Source organism: Heterocephalus glaber, unplaced genomic scaffold, assembly GCF_053883595.1.
Source record: "Heterocephalus glaber isolate CG9 unplaced genomic scaffold, H.glaber_assembly_v1.0 deba00001606, whole genome shotgun sequence".
Taxonomy (NCBI): Eukaryota; Metazoa; Chordata; class Mammalia; order Rodentia; family Bathyergidae; genus Heterocephalus; species Heterocephalus glaber.
Genome location: NW_028258377.1, coordinates 12,127,931 through 12,147,758, shown reverse-complemented (window position 1 = coordinate 12,147,758; position 19,828 = coordinate 12,127,931). Strand labels below are relative to the sequence as shown.

Below are 19,828 nucleotides of genomic sequence, written 5' to 3'. Positions count from 1 at the left end.
CATGTAGATAAAGCAGTCATAGAAACAACCCAGTAATTCACAGAAAAATAAAAAATAAAGTTCAGTGACCAGTGAAATACAAATTAAAAGAGCAATGAAATACAAATTTTCATTTACTGATTTTATAAAATTTAAAAAGATTGAGAACATTTGAGCAGGGCACGGGGAAGCAAGTATCCTGAAACATTGCTGTTCAGGCTGGACTTGAACTCATTACAGAACCTAGCCTAGCGTTAAATAGTGGCAATTCTCCTGCCTCGGCCTCCAAAGTGGCTACAGGCATGTACTACCATGCCCACTACAGCATTATTTACAAGAACAAACAAGTAGAAGGAAAGAAATCTTTATCATCTTTCGTCAGAGGAATAGTTAAAGTACATCTATGCTACAGAATATTGTTACTGTTAAGAAAAACAAGGCAAAAACTTCCCATTGAAGGGAAAATGAACTCATTCCAGGAAACCTCTAAATGAAAACAACAGAGAACCAAAAGTAAAGAGAAAACTTCGTCTTCTGTGAACAGATGAGGCCGTCAAAACCATGAACCACCAACTCCTAAGAGCTTCCAAAACACACTGAAATTTGGATAAAATCCAGAAAGGACACGGCAGGCGGACTTAGACAGCTGCTGACTTCAAGCAAACGCAAAAGCTCTCCAGATCTGGGCCACTTCGCCCAAGCTCCTCACCAATTTTTTTACCCGCAAGCCACCGGGGCATCGTACCCTGGTCCGGAAGGCTTCAGCAATAGAGCGCGAGTGTGTGTGTGTGTGTGTGTGTGTGTGTGTGTGTGTGTGTGTGTGTGTGTGTTGGTGACATTTTAACTTTTTCGAGAATATATTAGTGCATTGCTTGTGCTATTTTTTTTTTTTTAACAAGTTAAGAACGACAGAAGTAAACCAAAGTAGCAGATGCTGTGCTGAGGAATGTCAGCGGCCGTAGATTCGAATACTGCCTCTGCTCTACCTCAAACAATCTACCTCACTTTCATTATCTGTAAAAAGCTGACAATCTCCACCAGTCGCCTGGCTGCTTAAGAGAATCAAAGGAAAGAAATTTTCCGCTTTGGGGGCCCTAGCTCCGTGCCAGGTAGTAGCCATGTCCCAGTAGCGTACTGCCGCGCCGCGGCTACCGGGCATCACGGGACTTGTAGTCCACCCTGCCGAACTCGCGGTCCCAACAAGCATCGCGGTGGCGGCGGCAAGGCTACGTGGCTCGAGCGGCTGCGTCTGCGCGGGCAGGTGGGGCAAGATGGCTGCCGAGGAAGACTTGCGGGTTGTCTGTACGCGACCCGGAACAGGGCTGGGTAAAGCAATGCGGGCCCTTCTGCTGCTGTTGTGGTTTGCAGCCCGCGGGAGCGCGCTCTACTTCCACATTGGGGAGACAGAGAAAAAGTGCTTTATTGAAGAGATTCCGGACGAGACCATGGTCATAGGTGCGGGGGTGAATGAAGTGTTTGGGACAGGACCGTGGTTCTGGGGCGGTGGGTGCGGAACACTCAGGTCTCTGCAACTAGGAAGTTCTGGGCTTGCTGTGCCCTCCCTGGGGCAGATCCAGCGGCACCTCCCGCTGTGCTGACCTGATCTCTCCTCACTCGTTTCCAGGAAATTATAGGACGCAGCTGTATGACAAGCAGCGCGAGGAGTATCAGCCGGCCACCCCCGGCCTTGGCATGTTCGTGGAGGTGAAGGACCCAGAGGACAAGGTGAACCAGCCCCTTACCCTTGACGAGCCTTCCACCAAGCAGGCTCTGTTACTTCCTGTTTTAGTTTCTGCATCTGCTGAAGTGAAAAAGACAGCTAATGCTGTGGGAAGATTCTGGGTTTTCACTGCAGGCCAAACTTGGGCTGCTGGAATGCTAGCTACTCTTTCATTTTCCTACTGACTTCTCCATGACTCGGCCAAGTCATTTACTTTCCCTGAGCCATTTTCCTGGCTTATGAAATGGTAATTCACTTCTCTTAGGGGTGATGGATGGATTAATTGTGGGAATAGAAATCAGAGTGCTATTAGCTTTATTATTAGTGTCTAGCTTTAAAGCTGGACATCTAGATTATGATTTCACAGAACACTTTTCAGAAAGAATGAACAGCTTTTAATTTTGTAAAATAAGGATGTTAAAATGAAAAAACCCGTAGCTGTCACCTTCAGTCACCTTTCATTTTTTAAAAAAGGAATCATACTGAAAGAGTTGATATGAGCTATAAAGGAAAGCCCTTCCCAAGAGTAATTACTACCAGCCTGATGTCAGACTTCACTTCTGCCCCAAATAGTTCTCAGTAAGCATTTGGCAGCAGCTGCTGGGCAGCTTTAGATCTTTGAGTTGTGAGTTGCTTAAGGCTCTTTTTGTCAACTTTTTAGTGCTTAGAGCCTTTAGCACCATTTCCTTCCTGCCTCATCTCTGTAACACAAACCGATGCCCCTCTCCTTTCTCTAGGTCATCTTGGCCCGGCAGTATGGCTCTGAGGGCAGGTTTACTTTCACTTCTCATACCCCTGGTGAGCACCAGATCTGTCTTCACTCCAATTCCACCAAGTTCTCCCTCTTTGCTGGAGGCATGCTGGTAAGTGGACCGTGTGAAACTTGAAGCTTTCAGCTTCTATGGCCTGGTCAGGACTTTTTTTTTGTATGGGGCATTGAACTCAGGACCTTGTGCTTGTGAGGCAGGCTTGGTGCCACTAAGCTAAGTCCCCGGCCCCATAAGGACTTTTGGTACTATGAATGTGAGATAAGTATGTTGGATTTTGTGTCTCCCAAGAATACTAGGTTTTCAGTGAATATCCAGGGCACATGGCTGAGCTCTTTGTATAGTCATCCCTCAGTCCCAGGAGACACACAGACGCGCGCGTGCGCGCGCGCGCGCACACACACACACACACACACACACCTTCCCTGTCCCAAATCTGTGGATGCTTAGATTCTTACATGAAATGGTATACTATTTTCATTCAACTTATGCATATCCTTTTGTGTACTTTCAAATCATTTCTAGATTACTTATAATCTCCAATGCAATGTAAATGTTGTGTAAATTGTTGGTATTTATTGTTTCAAGGATAATGACCAAAAGAATCTGTACATGCTCAGTACAGATAATTTTTTGTTTTTTTCTTTTTAAATTCTTTTGATCTGTAGATGTGGCACCCATAAAAACAAGGAATAGGTTGTGAATGCTTTGGTCAGAGCAACAGTCCAGGTTTATTTTTCGGGCTTGTGAATCAGAGTCCCATAGGGCTAGACACTGAGGAGGCCTTAGTCTACTGGCTAAATGAACAAATGAAGGAAAGTGGGGGGTCAGCTATCAATCTCTGGCAGGAGGATGGAGCAGGGCTGCCCAGTTCCTCATATCTTTCTTGTCTGTCCCCAGAGAGTTCATCTTGACATCCAGGTGGGTGAACATGCCAACGACTATGCAGAAATTGCTGCCAAAGACAAGCTGAGTGAGTTGCAGCTACGAGTGCGACAGCTAGTGGAACAAGTGGAGCAGATCCAGAAAGAGCAGAACTACCAGAGGGTGAGTACTTGGATCAGGAGTGGTGGGCTTCTCTGTAAGTGGTTCCCTAACTCAACCAGGTATTGTGTGGCAGATTCATTATGAGACACCCAAGGCACTTACCATTTGCACACTGCAGATCTAGAGGTGGGAGTGGGTATTATTAAATCCATGTTGTAACTGACACAGACTCATTAAATCACAATTACACAGAGAATGGCAGCATAGGAGTTAGTATGAACACCTTGGGTGTTGTTTGGCTCCAGATGCTCCCAGGACCCAAAGTCTCAACTCATTTGTGGTCAGGAATGAGACAAGTATTGTGAATGAACTTGTAACTATATGGAATATGTAGTAGGGGAGTAACCCATCTAAGTAGGATCAGCCATTGTTCAGTATTAGCAGGGAACTTCCTTGCAGAAATGCCAGTCCTAGGTTTTCAGATCTTCCTTTTTTTCAAGAGGAGCTAGAGGCCTAGGTTTTTAATGTGAAATTTTCTTGAGTTTTAAATGTTTGCAAGACACCATGTGTGGCCAAACAAAAGACATAAGGCAGAACCAGTTCCCAGGCCACCAGTTTGCAACCTGTGCGCATGACCTTCAAAGAGCAATTTGAGAGACCTGGACGGAGGGCTTGGAGCAAGTGTAATACTGAGCACTCCAGGATAGCGCTGTCATATGGGGTGAGACCACCACTACCTTACCTCTCCTTCAGGCTCCAGGGCAGGTATACCTGACAGATGAGGAAACTGACTTAGGAGAAATGATTAGATTGCCTGAAGTGATCTGGCTGTTGAGGGTGAGTACAGTTCCCAGGTAGTGATTCTTTGCAGGCAGTTGGCTTGAACCTTGGCAGAGTTCCCGAGGGCATCCTCACAGGCTAGGAACCCAGCAATTCTAGCAGCCTCAGCCAACTCAGACTTACCTTTTGTTCTTCCCCACAGTGGCGAGAGGAGCGCTTCCGGCAGACCAGTGAGAGTACCAACCAGCGGGTGTTATGGTGGTCCATCCTGCAGACCCTCATCCTTGTGGCCATAGGTGTCTGGCAGATGAGGCATCTCAAGAGCTTCTTTGAAGCCAAGAAGCTGGTGTAGCCTGCCCAGTGCCATGTGCCATCTTGCCCCCCAGGCTGAGGGACAAAGAACCTCCTGGAACTGATTCTTCTCTGGCAGGAGGACTGATTCTCAGTCCACCAGTAGATGTTCTGGAGGGGAGAAGGACTGTAAGCATCCCCAGGCACAAGCTGAGAGCAGCAGCTTGGCTGGCTAATACTGAGCAGGTGATGGGACAAAGTACCTGTCCCCTCCCCCTGGCCTCTGGACTTTTTGCAGTAATCATCCAGGGGCTGGTGAAGCCCCCGAGACCCCTCTTGGCACCTTAGGATCACAGTGTTACTGATCAGGGATTCGAGGCTGCTGTCTGGGATGGATGGGGGGAGGGAAGGGAGTGGGTGGGCAAGCCGATTTTCCTTCTGTCTTCGCTAATTTGGGATTTTGAGCAGGTTGGAGTGTGGCTGTGACTTTTTGAAACCCCAGGAAACTGGCTGTTCTCTCCTTTGGCCTAAACCCAGTGTGCTCATTTAGGGTGTGTATGTCAATGAAGGGTAGTGTGGATGGGGTTTGCAGTGTGGGGAAGTGGCCTGGAGATTGACCCTGGCTTCTTCACATGGTTGTCCTTTCTGGGGCTTGAGGAACTGGTGTGAGGGCAAGGCAAAGCCTTGGTGCTGGTTGGGGATGAACTACAGAGTCTTAGTTACTGACTTCATTTTCAGTGAATCTAGGTTTGTTACATTGGTTTCCCAATTAAAAAGAATATTGACTTCTTGGCTAGTGTAATGTTAATCTCAGTAGGCATGACACTCAAGGGAATGTCAGCTCTTCCACTGGGCAAAGCTCTTTATATTCCAAAGTGAAACATCACCCCCACCCCGCCATGAAATTCATTCTTTCTGTCCTCTCCTTGTCCTCCTGTGTGGCAGGGGTAGTGGGCTTATCCAAGACCATCCAGCAAGCAAACAATGGGATTGGGGTTCAACTCCATCATTTTCTCTATACCAACTCCCTTGTGACATGCCTTCCCTTTCCCGAATAGGTAAGCAGAATTGTGAGTGGTGCAAGAAAATGCCTAGTAACTAGACATGGTGATGTACACCTGTAATTCCGGCACTGGGAGCCTGGACAACTTAGCGACTTAGTGAGACTCTGGGGATGTAGCTCAGTGTGAAAGTCCTAGGTTGAACCCTCAGTACCACACACACCAAAAAAGTGCCTTCATGCCTGATAAGGGAATGTAATGAGTGGGTGGGAATACTATTGGTGTGGAAAGGAGAGTCCTTGGGGTCTGATTAGGGCTAGGACTATAGGGACCACAAAGGAGGAAAGGTGTTTTTGGGGGTTTTTTCCAGTACTGGGGAAAGTACCAGGGTCTCAAGCATGCTAAGTGTATGTTCTACCACAGCTGTATCCCCAGCTCCAAGAAGGATTCTGAGGAAAGGAGATGGTAGGACAGAAGTGGTTAGAAAAAGCAGAGGGAAATAGATGGTAGGGAGATCGATGAACATTCTGAGTCAGTTGGAGAGGATGGTTTGAAGAAGCTGGAAAGGAAGATTTGGTTAAAGTTAGAAGAGCCTGTGGTGGGTATGTTGGTGTACACCTATAATCCCAGCACTTGGGAGGCTGAGGCAGGAGGATCACTGAGTTGAAGGCCAGCCTGTATATAGTGAGTGAGACCCTGTCTCAAAAAAACCAAAATCTGAATAAATAAGTAAAAGAAGACCCTTGAGCACCCAGTAGAAGAGTTGGACATTACCCACCTGTCACCTGTCAGTTCTGAGTATAAACCACATGAAGATAAATTTGAGGAAGGTGAGTCCCGCAGTGTGCAAGAAAGACTGGGAACAAGGACACAAATTTGGGGCTATTTGACCAGCTGGGTTGTAATTATGTAGCCACCTAGGCCTCCAGTTTTAAAAATTAGTTTTTGTTTTTGTTTTTTGCTACTGGGGATAGAACTCAGGACCTTGCACTTGTGAGGTAGGTGTGGCGCCACTGAGCTAAGTCCCTGGCTTTTAAAAAGTAAGTTTTTAAAGAATAGCTTCAGAATTAAAAGTTGTGAACATAGTTTTCCCTGTTAATGTGTTAGAATAGTACATTTGTGAAGATAATGTATGGTTACACCATTATTTTCGGTGCTGGGCATGCTAGGCAAGCATTCTACCATTGAGCTCTACTCCAGTTCATCATACCTTGTTTTTAACTAAAGTCCATACTTCCTGCAGATTTCCTTAGTTTTTTTTTATCTAATGTCCTTTTTATGTTCCAGGATTCCATATCACATTTAGTTATGGGTCTCTTTAGGCTCTGGTTGGCTGTGATTGTTTCTTAGACTTTGTTTTTTGATGTTTCCTTGAAAATGTTCAGTAGTGGTGAGGTGTTTTGTAGAACTTCGCCCATTAGGGATTTATCCAATGTGTTGCATGTTTAAATACAGGTTTTTGAAAGAGCACAAAGGTAATAAAAAAAAAAAGAACACAAAGGTGACATGCCATTCTTGTCCCTGGCCAGGGATTTAGCTCAGTGGTTCCAGCGCCTGCCATTCTTGTCCCATAAGATTATTAAGGGTACTTACAATCAACTTATCTTACAAATGAATGCCACATTTTAAAATTAGTTTATTTGTATTTCCATGTGAAATTTAGTTTCTTGAGATGGTAAGATCTGACAGTGGGACTTAATTCTGATGTGGCCACTAGCTGAGTGGCTCTTTAGGTGGGCAGGGGTTCTCCAGATAACACAGGTCCCACAGTCCTGCTTCCTTCAAGAGACTTCTGTGACCTCTGCAGATCAGCCTTTCCTTTACCATCAGCCAAGCAGGCCAGACTTGCCAAGGTTCTGGGGTGGGGTGCAGTGCCCTGGGATAGCCACAAAGTGGGGAAGGGATGGGTTAAGGTTTGGAGTTTTAAGGGGAAAGGGTTCTGAGAATGATTAACTTCCTACCGAAGAGAAGACCTCTGTAAAGCAGAGTGATTAAGATAATTATCCAGGGTGGGAGATGGATGGGGATAGATTGTGCAACCAAGCTAGTTGATTTGCCTCTTCCACAGTTACCTCATGTTTTAAAGGGGGGATAGTAAATACTACTCATAAGGACAGAATAAGATAGTAATTAAGAATTTAGAATGATTGGCATATAGTTAAGAATTAGTTAGATATTAGCTATTTTATTTTTTTTTGTACCGGGAATCGAACTCGGGTCCTTGTGCTTTCGAGGCAGGCACTGGAACCACTGAGCTAAATCCCTGGCCCTTATGGAACTTTTTTTTTTTTTGGTACCGGGGAATCGAACTCGGGACCTTGTGCTTGCTAGGCAGGTGGCAGAACCACTGAGCTAAAAGATATTAGCTATTTAATAGGAAACTTAGTTTGCCTGGAAGAGCAGAGGAAACCAAATCATAAGAACTTTGCTGCTCTAAACTGGGTGTGGAGGTACGTGCCTGTAATCCCATCACTCTGGGAGCCTGAGGCAGGAAGATCCCAAATTGCAACCCAGCCAGGCCAATTTATGATAGTGATTTAGCAAGAACTTGCCTCAAAATGGAAAATAAAGGCTGGGGATATACCTCAGTGAGAAGGTCCTGGGTTCAACCCCTGTACCTTAAAACAAGAAAGTCTGCTGCTCTCTTTTCCCAGGTAGGGGGGTTGGGGGTATGGGACAGCAAAATTCTCACCGTGACAGAGCAGATGGGGAACTCAGTTTCCTATTTCTGCCTTCTCACCTCAACTCTACCAAAGTACCCATTTCCTGGATGGTAACGATCATTTATATAGCATCGGCTGTGTGCCCAGCACTGTACCCAGCACTGCCTTTTTTCCTTTAATTCTCACAACGACCCTACAGAATAGGAACCATTTACATACCTATGTGAGGAGAGTTACAGAGATTATGGGTTGCTCCCAGTTGGATTGGCAGAGCGAGGTTTCAAACCCAATCTGTCTTCAGAACCTGGCTCCTAAACTACTACCTGGGGACTCAGCAGAACCCGACCCTGAGTCCTAAGCTGGACTTTGCGCCTCCAAGCTTCTGTTGGGGAAGGAAGAATGCACCATCTGCGCTGAGCAGGATGCCGCTGCGCACTCTGCCTTTCTCTGGAAGAGGAGGAATCCAGAGCGCTGGTTTTGGAAGTCTGAAGTCTGAGCCCAGGCCGGTCTAGGTGACTTGTTGGGTGGCCTTTGGCCTTCTGTTTCTCGGGATGTCAGATGGGTCCCAGGAACAGGTAGAAATCAGCGGAACGGTGGAAGCGCCCTCTTGTTTCTCTGCAAGCAGAACCTTGGAGGAGGCGGCTCCTGGGAGCAGACGGCCCGGCCGGAGCGACGGACCTGGAGGACCGAGGGGGCGGGGCGGACGGGTCTGGGCGGGGCGGGAGGCGGAGGCGCCGCGTAGGCCGGGAGGCCCGGCGGGCCGGGCTGGGAGCTCGAGCCCTATGCGCCACCGCCTCCCCCCACGATGTTCCCCTCCCGGAGGTAAGCGGCGCAGCTGCCCTGGGAGGACGGCAGGTGAGCGGCGGCGGCCGGCGCGGACCCTGTCCTCCCGGTGCCGCTCCTTCCCGGGCCGCCCTGCGGCCGTGGCGTCTCTCTGCGGGTCTGTCAGTCTGGCTCTCCCTGTGGGTCACTGGCGCTATTCTTTCCCTGGCTCTCTTCTGTGTCTTCTTTGGTGTGTGTGTGTGTGGTTTTCTCCACTGGCTTGTCTGTCTCCCTGTGGGTCTCCGACTTGGCCTCTTGTAGTGGTTATCTGTCTTTTTGTCTTCCCCTGGTTTCTGAAGGTCTTCATGGGTTTCGCTGATGCTATCTTCCCCATCACATCACGTGGCTCCAAACCCAGCCCTCTGTCCTTCTTGCTTCTCAGTAAGTTACTGCTGGCCCAGAAGGACACACCAGACAGAAGCTTAGTATGCTCTCCTGGTTGGCCACTGCTTGGCTTGTACTACACACTTCTCACAGACCCATATTAGTTCATTTCCTGTGCAGTTGTATTTGCATGGGCCCTGCTCCATGTGTTAGGTGTGAGCTTGGCCCAACTTTAGCTAACGACATTTCCTATTAAAGCAGAATGGATGAAGCGATTTGGCTGCCTAAATTTGGGGAGGGGCATCCATACGTAGGCTTGAGATGTACCCCCAAATGCTTCTTACCTAGTACACATGATAGTCAGTCTTCACCCAGTGAGTGACATCTCATTCCCTTTATGTCTCTTAAGTTTGTTAGGTGCCATAAGATTCTGGAATTTATTAGGCACAGCTCTTGCAACTTTGGGGGTTCTTCAGACTTGATGTTGAAATAAGAAGACAGGAATATAACAGAAGTCATAGTCTATCAAATCAGGTATGGGCAAGAATCTTAGTTAATAGCCCGATGACCAGAAACAGATAACTTACTCTCTGACTTCAGCCTCACATTTTTGAGATGGGGATCTTAATATCTGCAGGGCTGTATGAGAATGAAAGGAGATTGTATATGTAAGACCTTGGCACTGTGCCTGTCACAGAGAAGGTAATAGTCATCTTCCAGTTACTTTTGAAATGCTAGACAGAGGAATTGAATATTCAAACCTTTTACCACTAATGTTTAAGAGAAGAAAGAAATGGGAATGGAGGAGCATTTCTGTTTCCTGATCCTCATACATAACTGTTCCCATAAAATTTCACTGATGTCCATTTTGTGCTTTTGACATAGGAATACAAAGATCCATGCAACAAATGCAGGCTAGTGTAATAATTAAGCACTGGTTCTGGAGCCAACCTGCCTGGATTTGAATCTACCTCTTACTAGCTTTGTGCAGTGATTAATGAAGGAGACAAAACCTCATCTGGATTGATTGTCCCTCAGAGCTGGGGTGATCTGGCCCTGGGAACAGCTGGGACTTCAGTTCTGGAGCTGGGCACCAAGTGGCACCAGGAGCAGCTGTTCTCAGGGCCCACTGTCTAGGAGAATTGGGGCTCTGGGCTAAATCCAGTTGCTTTGGAATTTGGGCTTTTAAGAGCACAAGATGAGAATGCCAATGGGGTCAGGAGCCTTGTCACAAAGGGCAATCTGGATTGAAAAAAAACAGCATGGGAAAGTGCATGGAAGGCCCAATCCATGGCATACTGCTGAATAATGGTCAATGCTGCTTCTCCCAAAGGGGGAAGCTTGCCCCATGTCCATTTTCAGTCTCCACCTTGCTCCCAGAAAGAGCCCAGAGGGAGAGAGAGACTCTGTAGAGGTTCCAGTCTGCCCAGGTCACATGCAGGACTGGGCTCTGCCCTTCCCCAGTGGAAACCACTACCGCAGGACCATGGGGGGTAAGTCAGAACCCGTGTGAGGGTGTCCTGCCGGACCACCTCTCAGCTTCGTGTGGCATCTTGACCTGGCTTCAGTGCTGCTGGCTTCCAGGTTGGCACTTGTGTCTCTAGAGAAAGGTAGGCAGTGGTCTGGCTCTAGTGTGTGACTTAAAGCATGCCTGGACTGCTTAACCCCTTAACTCACTTAGAAAGCCCTTTGCTGTCTGGCCTGTGCTGGGACCACAGAGAGGAATCTGACATGGTCTAACAGGCAGGATCATGGGACATCACAAGTGCTTTAAAGAGGGAAGCACCAGATACCATGGGAACTCAAAGGAAGCAACCTCATAAAGAGATGGTAGTGGGCAGTGCTGGCCATAACATTGAAATTTGGTTCAGCAGGGGACTTCCAGGTAGGTACAGTAAAGCAGAGCGTGTCAGGTAGAAGGAGCAGCCTGTGTGAAGGAGGGATGGAGCAGGAAGGAATGTGGTGAGTGCAGAGGCCCCGAGTTATTCCATAAGACTGAATGATTGGGAGCAACTAGAGATCAGATTGAACCATAGAAGGGTTTAACTGTCAGGCTAAGGAGTTTGGCTTTTATCTTGTAAACAGGCTAAGATTAAAGGAGTCTGAGCAGGGAAGAACAAGATGAGTAAAGAAGATCACAAAGGAACTTTGGAGGTAGAGTCTACCAGACTTGGTAGCTAGCTCCTGATCCTTAGAGATTGTAAACTGAACTTTGTAGATTACTGGGGCAGGGGGAGGTGATTATAGAGGAAGTTTCCTTCCAATTGCTGAGTTTCTGTCTGCATCCTCTGGAAGTTCCAGAGGTAGGACAAAGGAATCAGGTGAATTCCACCTGTTTCTTGTACTTCCTAATCTAAAGGGCAGTCTCCAGTGTCACCCCATTGTCTAAGATATTCACCATTTGTCCAGTTTCTGAAATGAGCCTGGGTGCTGCACCAGCCCTTGTCTTTCTTTCCCTCATCTGTCTTTCTTGTCTCATGGGCTACCTCTGGGACTGAAATTTTGAAACTTGTCCTATGAACTGCCACTGTGCATTTTGTTCTTGAATTGCTTCGGGGGCAGGTCAGATCTTCCCAGAGTAAATATTGGTCGTTTGACATAGGACTCATGCCAGCACACATCCCTATCTTGGGGGGCCTTCTGGTCAGCCTGAGAAGCAGGGCAAAGTCAAGGTTTCTGCCTCCATGAATCTGCAGGGGAGCGGGTTTGGAAGTCAGTGGATTGTGTCTTTTCAAGGTAAGGCTCTTGCCAATAGCTCAGGACCCTGAGGCACTACCCTGGGGAGGGACAAGTATAAGAGCCTTGACCCTGCCCTCAAGCAGCTCATGGTCAGATGAGGATTCACTTACAGAAAATAAGAGAGTATCAAGGAACTCTGGCAGCTTGCAAGCTGGTAGTACTCAAAGAGTGTCCCAGAGGTGGGGTGGCATGAACTGGGCTTAGAGAAGTAAGTGGGATTCTGATTACAGCAGTAGCATGAGCAAAAACATTAAAATTTGCTTTTGCACTAATTTCCAGGTGCTTGGTGTACACCAGTCATGTATGCCCTATGCATGGGGAGGCCAGAAAAGGGGTCTGTCAGAGGTCAGAGAGTTTCAGGTTGGCCTTGCCTTCTGACTCAGCCCTGCTCTTATTCCAGGTCCAGGTGGCTCCTTGGTGGCCTCCCCCGGAAATGCTCCGTCTTCCACCTCTTCATTGCCTGTCTCTTATTGGGCTTCTTCTCCCTACTCTGGCTGCAGCTCAGCTGCTCTGGTGATGTGGCCAAGGCAGCCAGGGGACAAGGGCAGGAGACCCCAGGTCCACTCCAGGCCTGCCCCCCAGAGCTGCCCCCTGAGCACTGGGAAGAAGATGCATCCTGGGGCCCCCATCGCCTGGCAGTGTTGGTGCCATTCCGTGAACGCTTTGAGGAGCTTCTGGTCTTTGTGCCCCACATGCACCACTTTCTGAGCAGGAAGAAGATCCAGCACCACATCTATGTGCTCAACCAGGTGGATCATTTCCGGTAGGGATCACCCATTCCTCCACTCCTGACTCAGCATCCCCCACCTTGCTCAGGCTGCTCAGAACCTGTTTCCAATGCTGAGTGGACTCAGGCCTGTGAGAAGCCACAGGGGTAGGAGCCTGGGGGTGTAGGTGGTAGAGGCCTCTCACTGGATGTGGTGGGAATCTTTGGGGAGGGCCCAGATCTAACTTCCATTTTAGAAAGGTTACTCTGGCTGCTGTATGTGGAGTAAACCAGGAGAAGAGAAGCAGGGACACTGGCTAGGTGGTCACTGCAGTCATCAGAGATGATGTTGGCTCACCCAGTGTGGTAGAGAGGATAAGAATTATGTAGAGTAAGTATAGACAGGACTTGTTAGTGATGAAGGGGGATTAGGAAAAGGAAGGGTTTCCCACAGTAGTGTTATCCTAAAATCTTTACCCTTATCTCAAACTGCTCCCCTCAATTACCACCATCCAAGCATCTCACACTCCAAACGCTACTTCCTTTCTGTCCAACTTATTCCTACTGGAAGATGGACTCCAAGGATTCCTGCACCCCACCAGTCCACAAGTCTATGGATCCTCCCCTCGTTTCACTGCCAGCTCTCCTCCCTCCTTTCTCTTTCCAAATTCAGAGTCCACTGGTCCATCATTAAAAAGCCCTCTGTCACATCCATCCTTAACCTCCTATCCCCTAAACCACAATATGTGCAGCCACCTCATTCATCTCTGATGATGAGCCCTGACCCAGGAGGACAGTCCCCAGTCCTGCTGGAAGCCTCTGTGCCTCTAGTCAATCCCTGCCAGTCTGCTACACCACCTCTCGGCATTCCTGGCTTATCCTCACTCCCACCCGATGACTTTGCTTCTCATCTAAGAAAATGAAACCAATTGGAAGAGAACTTTCCTTAGTCCCCACCACCTCCTTCAACTCCTAGCTTCCTTCCTGTTACTAGGAATGACTGTCCCAGTCTCTCAGGGGCCGACTCTCCCACTGTGATGCTGGACCCCTCTCCCTCCTTCCCACTTGAGGGCAGCACTCCAGCATCTGCCCTGCTTCGGTCCTGCATCACTGGTGTTTCCTCTGTTCTGGAGCATTCACATCTGCACACACACATACGAAGATAGCTCTCCTCTAAAAAAGAAAAGAGGGAAATAAACACTTTCTCTATTCTGTATCCCCCAAAACTGTCACCCCACTTCTCTTCTTTGCAGCAGAACTCCTTCCCGTGTTTTCTCTTGAAATCATTCTACTCAGACATTGACCTCCATTATGGGACCGAAACAGCCCGCATTGAGATCACCAATGAGCTCCAGTTCCTTAATCTTAAGTCTTCATCCTGTCAATCTGAGAACATCTGCTAAACAGATTACTTTTTTTTTTTTGGTACCGGGGATTGAACTCAGGACCTTGCGCTTGCAAGGCAGGCAGCAGCACCACTGAGCTAAATCCCTGGCCCTAAACAGATTCTGAGGCCTTCACCTAACTCCCGGGACAGCACTCTGATTCTTCATCCTTGCTGGCCAGTCCTGCTCACCTCCTTTGTTTCCTTGCTGGCCAGTCCTGCTCACCTCCTTTGTTGATTCTCCCTCATCCCTGTCATCATCTCTGTTCCTTGGGGCTTCTTAGGCACCTCCTCGCTTTGAGCTGCAGTCTTTCCCTGGAAATTTCAGCCAGTCTCACAGCATTAAATTCCTGCTGACTTTTTTTTTTTTTTTTTTTTGGTACCGAGGAACAAACTTGGAACCTTTTGCTTTCGAGGCAGGTGGCGGAACCACTGAGGTAAATCCCTGGCTCCTGGTGACTCTTGAGTCTGTATTTCCAGCCCAGATTCTAGACCTTATTCTAAATTCCAGACTTGCACATCTAGTTGCCTCTGTGAGCCCTCTATGTGGTAGTTTTAGAGGTAGTTTGAGCTTTAAATGACCACAGGTGAATTTTGTTTTGTTTTGTTTTTTTAAGATGAGTCTTGATATGTAGTTCAGGTTAACCTTGAACTCACTATGTAGGTCACGCTGGCCTCAAACTCACGGTGATCGTCCTGTCTCAGCCTCCTGAATGTGACTATACCCGAATTCCTAAATGCCCACCCACACCTGCTTCCCCTGCCATCTTCCCCATTTCAGGAAATGGGAACTCCATGCTTCTAGCTGCTCAAAGTCAAAAATGCTGTGGAGTCATCCTCATTTGCTCTTATTCTGTCATAGCACCCAGTTCATCGGCAAAATCTAGAATCTACCCACTTCTTGCCAGGCCACCATCACCTCTTGCCACTCAATTAGTCTCCCCCCTTCCACTCCTGCCCCTACAACCCTTCTCAACATGTCAACTAGTAAACCTGCTAAAATATAAGCACCTTACACCTCTGCTCCCCTAGCAGCTCCTCACCCCATCCAACCTCAGTGCCCCAGTCCTTCAGTGCAGTCAGTCCTGTCAGCCCCTGGCCTCTCCACACTGGCCCCCTTCACTCTTCCTCCCTGCATTGCTGTGTCATCTTGCCTCAGGCTTTGGCAGTTGCCTTCTCCTCTGCTTGGAGCCATGTACCCTCAGCTTCCATATAGCTCAGCTTGTTCCCTCAGGCCTTTGGATTTCTACTCAAATGCTGCCCTGACACCCTGGCCCTGTCAAAGGCGACAGCTCCTCCTCCCCCCAGCAAGTTTTACTCTTCATTTGCTTGACTTTTCCCCACCGCCCTCATAACTGTCTGGCTTGTTACTTCTTCTCATTTTCTCCTTCATTTACTCCTGTAGAGCTGGGCTTTTTTCTCTCCCTGATGTGTCTCCCAGTGCAATTGTGAACAGTTTCTAGCGTTTAATAGATGCTCAGTAAACACTTGTGCAGTGAGTGGAGGGCATAGCCCCATGCAGCAAAGTCAGTGCTGGGCTAGGGGGAGCAGAAGCCCCAGGAGCACGGTATCTGTGGAGAAGAGGCTCTCATGCAGAGCTAGGGTACAGCCAGGCAGTGAGCAAGCTCTTTGGCCCCTGCCTTACCCTAATCACCCTGCACAGGTTCAACCGGGCAGCACTCATCAATGTGGGCTTCCTGGAGAGCAGCAACAGCACAGACTACATTGCCATGCACGATGTGGACCTGCTCCCTCTCAATGAGGAGCTGGACTATGGCTTCCCTGAGGCTGGGCCCTTCCATGTGGCCTCCCCAGAGCTCCACCCGCTCTACCACTACAAGACCTACGTGGGCGGCATCCTCCTTCTCTCCAAACAGCACTACCAGATGGTGAGGCCCAGCCCAACCTGTTCTGTGCAGAGATAGGGAGCCCCCACCCCCGTCCTATCTTGCTCTGAGTGGGCACACTTGGCAGGATGGAGCAGCCCTCCTCAGGCCCAGCAGATGAAGTCCTGCCTGGACCCAGCAGGGGACCCATTGGCAGCCAGAGACATGAGAGAGGAAGAGGAATGAGCAAGTCAGGGAGGGCTCTGCTAATAGCATCACAAACCTCCATGCCAGTTGGCTGAAGAAAACTGGAGATGTGCTGGTCCTCAGAATTGAAAAGTGAGGTGGGGAGAGTGGCTTCAGGTGCACCTTGCCTGCCTCAGCTAGTGTCACTAGAATGCCATTTCTCTCCCTTTCCTGTGTTAGGCAGGAACCTATTATTTTCAGATGTGTAATCTGTAAGGTTGTTGTAGCTGCAGCCTGTATCCTTCTAGGCTTTGGTCTGGTGGGAGATGGAGCCTCTCCTTCCCCAACACCCCAGACAGGAGTCCCTGAACTGAACTGAAGTGGCTCTTGATTGGTCTGTCCCTGACTGGGAGAAGAACTGAGTGGCTTAGCTCTGAGCTGCTGTTCTCTTCAAGTCATGGCTGAAACCTGCTTTATGTAAATGAATCCTCAGAGCTGAGATTAAAAATAGGTGTTGTCATAGAGCCCAACTGTCGCTCTCATACACACAGGAGGACACAGTGGCAGAACTACTTTAGGAGAAATGAGAATATGAGGGGAAGACAGAAATCAGTAGCAGTTGACTCCTGCCCACCAGCCATCCTCCAGAGAGATCCTCTCTGGCCAGTCAGACATTTTTGTGACACTATAATCATCTCATACAAGCTCGGGGCGCATTAGAATAGGGAGAAGAACGGGGATGGGCTGATCCCTGCTTCCCACCCCCAATACCACAGAAGTGGAGGGAACTGTAAGGACCTGGTGTCCACTCCAAACAGCCAGGAGAGGAAGGAGGAAGGGGAGCCTGTCAGGCTTGGGCTGGATTCTCCTAAGCTTTAGGTTACCAGAATGTACTCTCGGGAGGAGGGGCCGGTGATAGACGCTGCCTGTCTCTGTGTCAGTGCAACGGGATGTCTAACCGCTTCTGGGGCTGGGGCCGTGAGGATGATGAATTCTACCGGCGCATCAAAGGAGCTGGCCTCCAGGTAAGGTTCCCCCTGGCTCTGGGTCCTGCCACCTCCTCAGTCATTGTAGCTGTCCTGAAGTTGCCTTCTCTTTCTGTGAGAAGTTCCTGAGGTTTGGAGATGCCTCCGACCCCTGGTTCCAGGCCCTGCCCTGAACCTGACTTGCAGTGGTTGTCTAGCTAGTCCTTTGCCCTCTTCTGCGGGATGAGAATATAAGCCCCTACCTGTGGTCTCCTGGCAGGCAGTGGGACGCCAGAGAAGCCAGTGTGAGAGCCAAGGCTCCAGGAGGATTGGCCTGACCCCTACTTTCCTTATTCTCCCTTAGCTTTTCCGCCCCTCAGGAATCACAACTGGCTATAAGACATTTCGCCACCTGCATGACCCAGCCTGGCGGAAGAGAGATCAGAAGCGTATTGCAGCTCAAAAACAGGTACTGGCTCGTCTCCTTATTGGTAGGTGGTGGTATGGGGAACCAACAGGGCTGAGCATTTCACCAAGTTCTTCTTAGACCCACATAGTCCCACCGACCTGTGCTTGCCCAAGTCAGTCAGTGGGCATTCTGCTTGGGCACTGTGCTCTGCTCTCTTGGTTGCCCAGGCTGTGTGGGCACTGTGAGTCAGCCCACACCTCAGGGTCTGGGCAGGCTGGAGGCAGGGGAGGCTTCACTAATGGTGCCAGAATTCCAGCAGACTTATGTTGCTGATGCCTGTCTTCACATAGCCTCTTTTCTCAGAGGCATATTTTTTCCAAAGGAAAAAATCCCTGCTGTCTTGCTTTATTCATGGGTGCAGCCCTGGGCAAGACTTCACTTCTCTGAGCTTTGGGTTCTCCTCTCTTAATGGGGTCCACAGGAACCTTAACGATGAGGTCCTGTGAGATCAGGGGACAGCTAGCACCAGGCAGTCCTGAGTACATACCCTTTCCTTCTTTCCTTCCCAGGAGCAATTCAAGGTGGACCGGGAGGGAGGCCTGAACACTGTGACGTACCGTGTGGATTCCCGCATATCCCTGTCTGTGGGTGGGGCCCCCTGCACTGTTCTCAACATCATGTTGGACTGTGACAAGGTTGCAACCCCCTGGTGTACCTTTGGTTGAGTTTCATAGACAGTAAGGAAGCCCATGTCTACAGGCCACACCTGCTGCTCAGCCTCAGGATGAAAGCTCAGGCCTGGGGCCCAGCTCTGATAGGATGTGGAGTGCCCTGAAGAAATAGCAAGCTCTGTATTTGCACCAGCCTAGGCCCCAGAGGCAGGCTTGAGCTGGGACAGGACATGTATGGCGCTTGGGATGCTGCTGGCAGTAAACAGTGATCACAAAAAGGCTGAAAAGTGGCTTCAACTAGAACTCTCCACCCTGCCTTCCTGCTTGCCCTTCTCTGCCTTTCTTTGTGTGCCAAGGCCTCAGGCAGTGGGAAGGGTTGAACTGGACAACATCTAATTAGCCGCACTTTTGGTCCTTCCCACTGGACTGCCTCATGCAGAGATATGGCTTAGAAGCCATGTGGCTGGTTAGGTGGCAGTTGCAATCAGGAGGCTTAGAACTTCAGAAACCAGAACACAAGCCCCACAGAAAGGAACAGCAGATACCAGCTCCAGCTGATTGTCACATGCAGGAATGTGGACCTCGTGTTACCAGATCTTCTGGTTTTTGAAAAGAAACTAGAATGCTGTATTCTTAAGTAAAATCTGATTTTTTAATGATACCAGCTAATTGAAACTTTCAAAAAGTATGGCAGGCCAAGCAATGTGTTGTGGATCTTGGTTTGTCACCTTTGGCTGTGGGGAGGAGGAATGGGCAAAAGATGACACCTCTTTTAGTTGTCAAGGAATTAGGGTAGGAGTAGGAATGACAGGTCCAGATGGAAGGAGAAGCCAAAGGCACAAAGTTCCATACCACCTTCCTGCCCAACCCTCTAGGTTTCCAAGCAGCTCCCTGGGTCTCCATCTTGGCAGTGTGACCACTGTCAGGGTCCCTTTGGTTGGGCTTTGACTGGGAAGGCTGCTTCATCCTGCCTCACTGAGATGAAGACAGGAGGGAGAGCAACTGAGGACCCACAGGACTAGACCTAGGGTAGACACAGCAAGTCAGCAATGTCTCAGGGCAAGGCCTGAGGGAGGGAGAAGGTGGCAAAAGGAGATAGGGAGAAGTAGGCAAATCCTTGGAGTGTTCTTGAAGCATGAGGGGAGATTTCCAGCAATCTCTAAGATCACTTCCAAGGAGAGGTGAAGGACAGGAACCGAGCAAGAACATGAGACTGGCGAGTAATCATAGAGGAAGCCTTTGGAAGGAAGCCTGGGACCAGTGAGAGAGTGAATGAGGGGCCCTGCAAGGTAGATTGCTCTTTCAAGGCCAAAGATTTTGGGCAGACACCAGAGGAGACTGTTGGGACCACTTGAGCTTGGTTTGTTTAACAGTAGGACACCTTGAAGTGCTGAAGAAGGAAGGGATTGCAGTCACAGAGCTGAAAAGGGTAGTATCAACAACTCTGGTCTAAAAAGATTCCTTCTCTGGGAATGATGGGGCTGTTACATGGAGTTATACGTTTTGTGTACTGTACAATCTGTGTGTAAGCTAAGAGATGTAAATGGATCATTAGTGTTCAGGTTCTGACATCTAAACCAGGGTTGTGGTAATCCAAAATTGATGTTG

At 48.8% G+C, this 19,828-nt stretch overlaps 2 protein-coding genes across 2 annotated transcripts; both read left to right on the top strand.

Moving 5' to 3' along the window:
• The first annotated feature begins 1,218 nt into the window (after positions 1 to 1,218).
• On the top strand, positions 1,219 to 5,314 carry Tmed9 (transmembrane p24 trafficking protein 9). The gene is made up of 5 exons (XM_004836229.3): positions 1,219 to 1,434; positions 1,604 to 1,704; positions 2,437 to 2,562; positions 3,367 to 3,513; positions 4,436 to 5,314. The coding sequence occupies exons 1-5, from the start codon at positions 1,251 to 1,253 to the stop codon at positions 4,583 to 4,585; spliced, it is 708 nt and encodes a 235-aa protein (XP_004836286.1). The 5' UTR covers positions 1,219 to 1,250; the 3' UTR covers positions 4,586 to 5,314.
• Positions 5,315 to 8,917: 3,603 nt separating this feature from the next.
• B4galt7 (beta-1,4-galactosyltransferase 7) lies at positions 8,918 to 18,881 on the top strand. The gene is given in 8 exon segments (XM_087194743.1): positions 8,918 to 9,010; positions 10,668 to 10,691; positions 10,693 to 10,827; positions 12,474 to 12,836; positions 15,827 to 16,052; positions 17,117 to 17,200; positions 17,505 to 17,609; positions 18,119 to 18,881. Coding segments are annotated over 8 exon segments (1,110 nt in total). The 5' UTR covers positions 8,918 to 8,993; the 3' UTR covers positions 18,275 to 18,881.
• Positions 18,882 to 19,828: the final 947 nt, after the last annotated feature.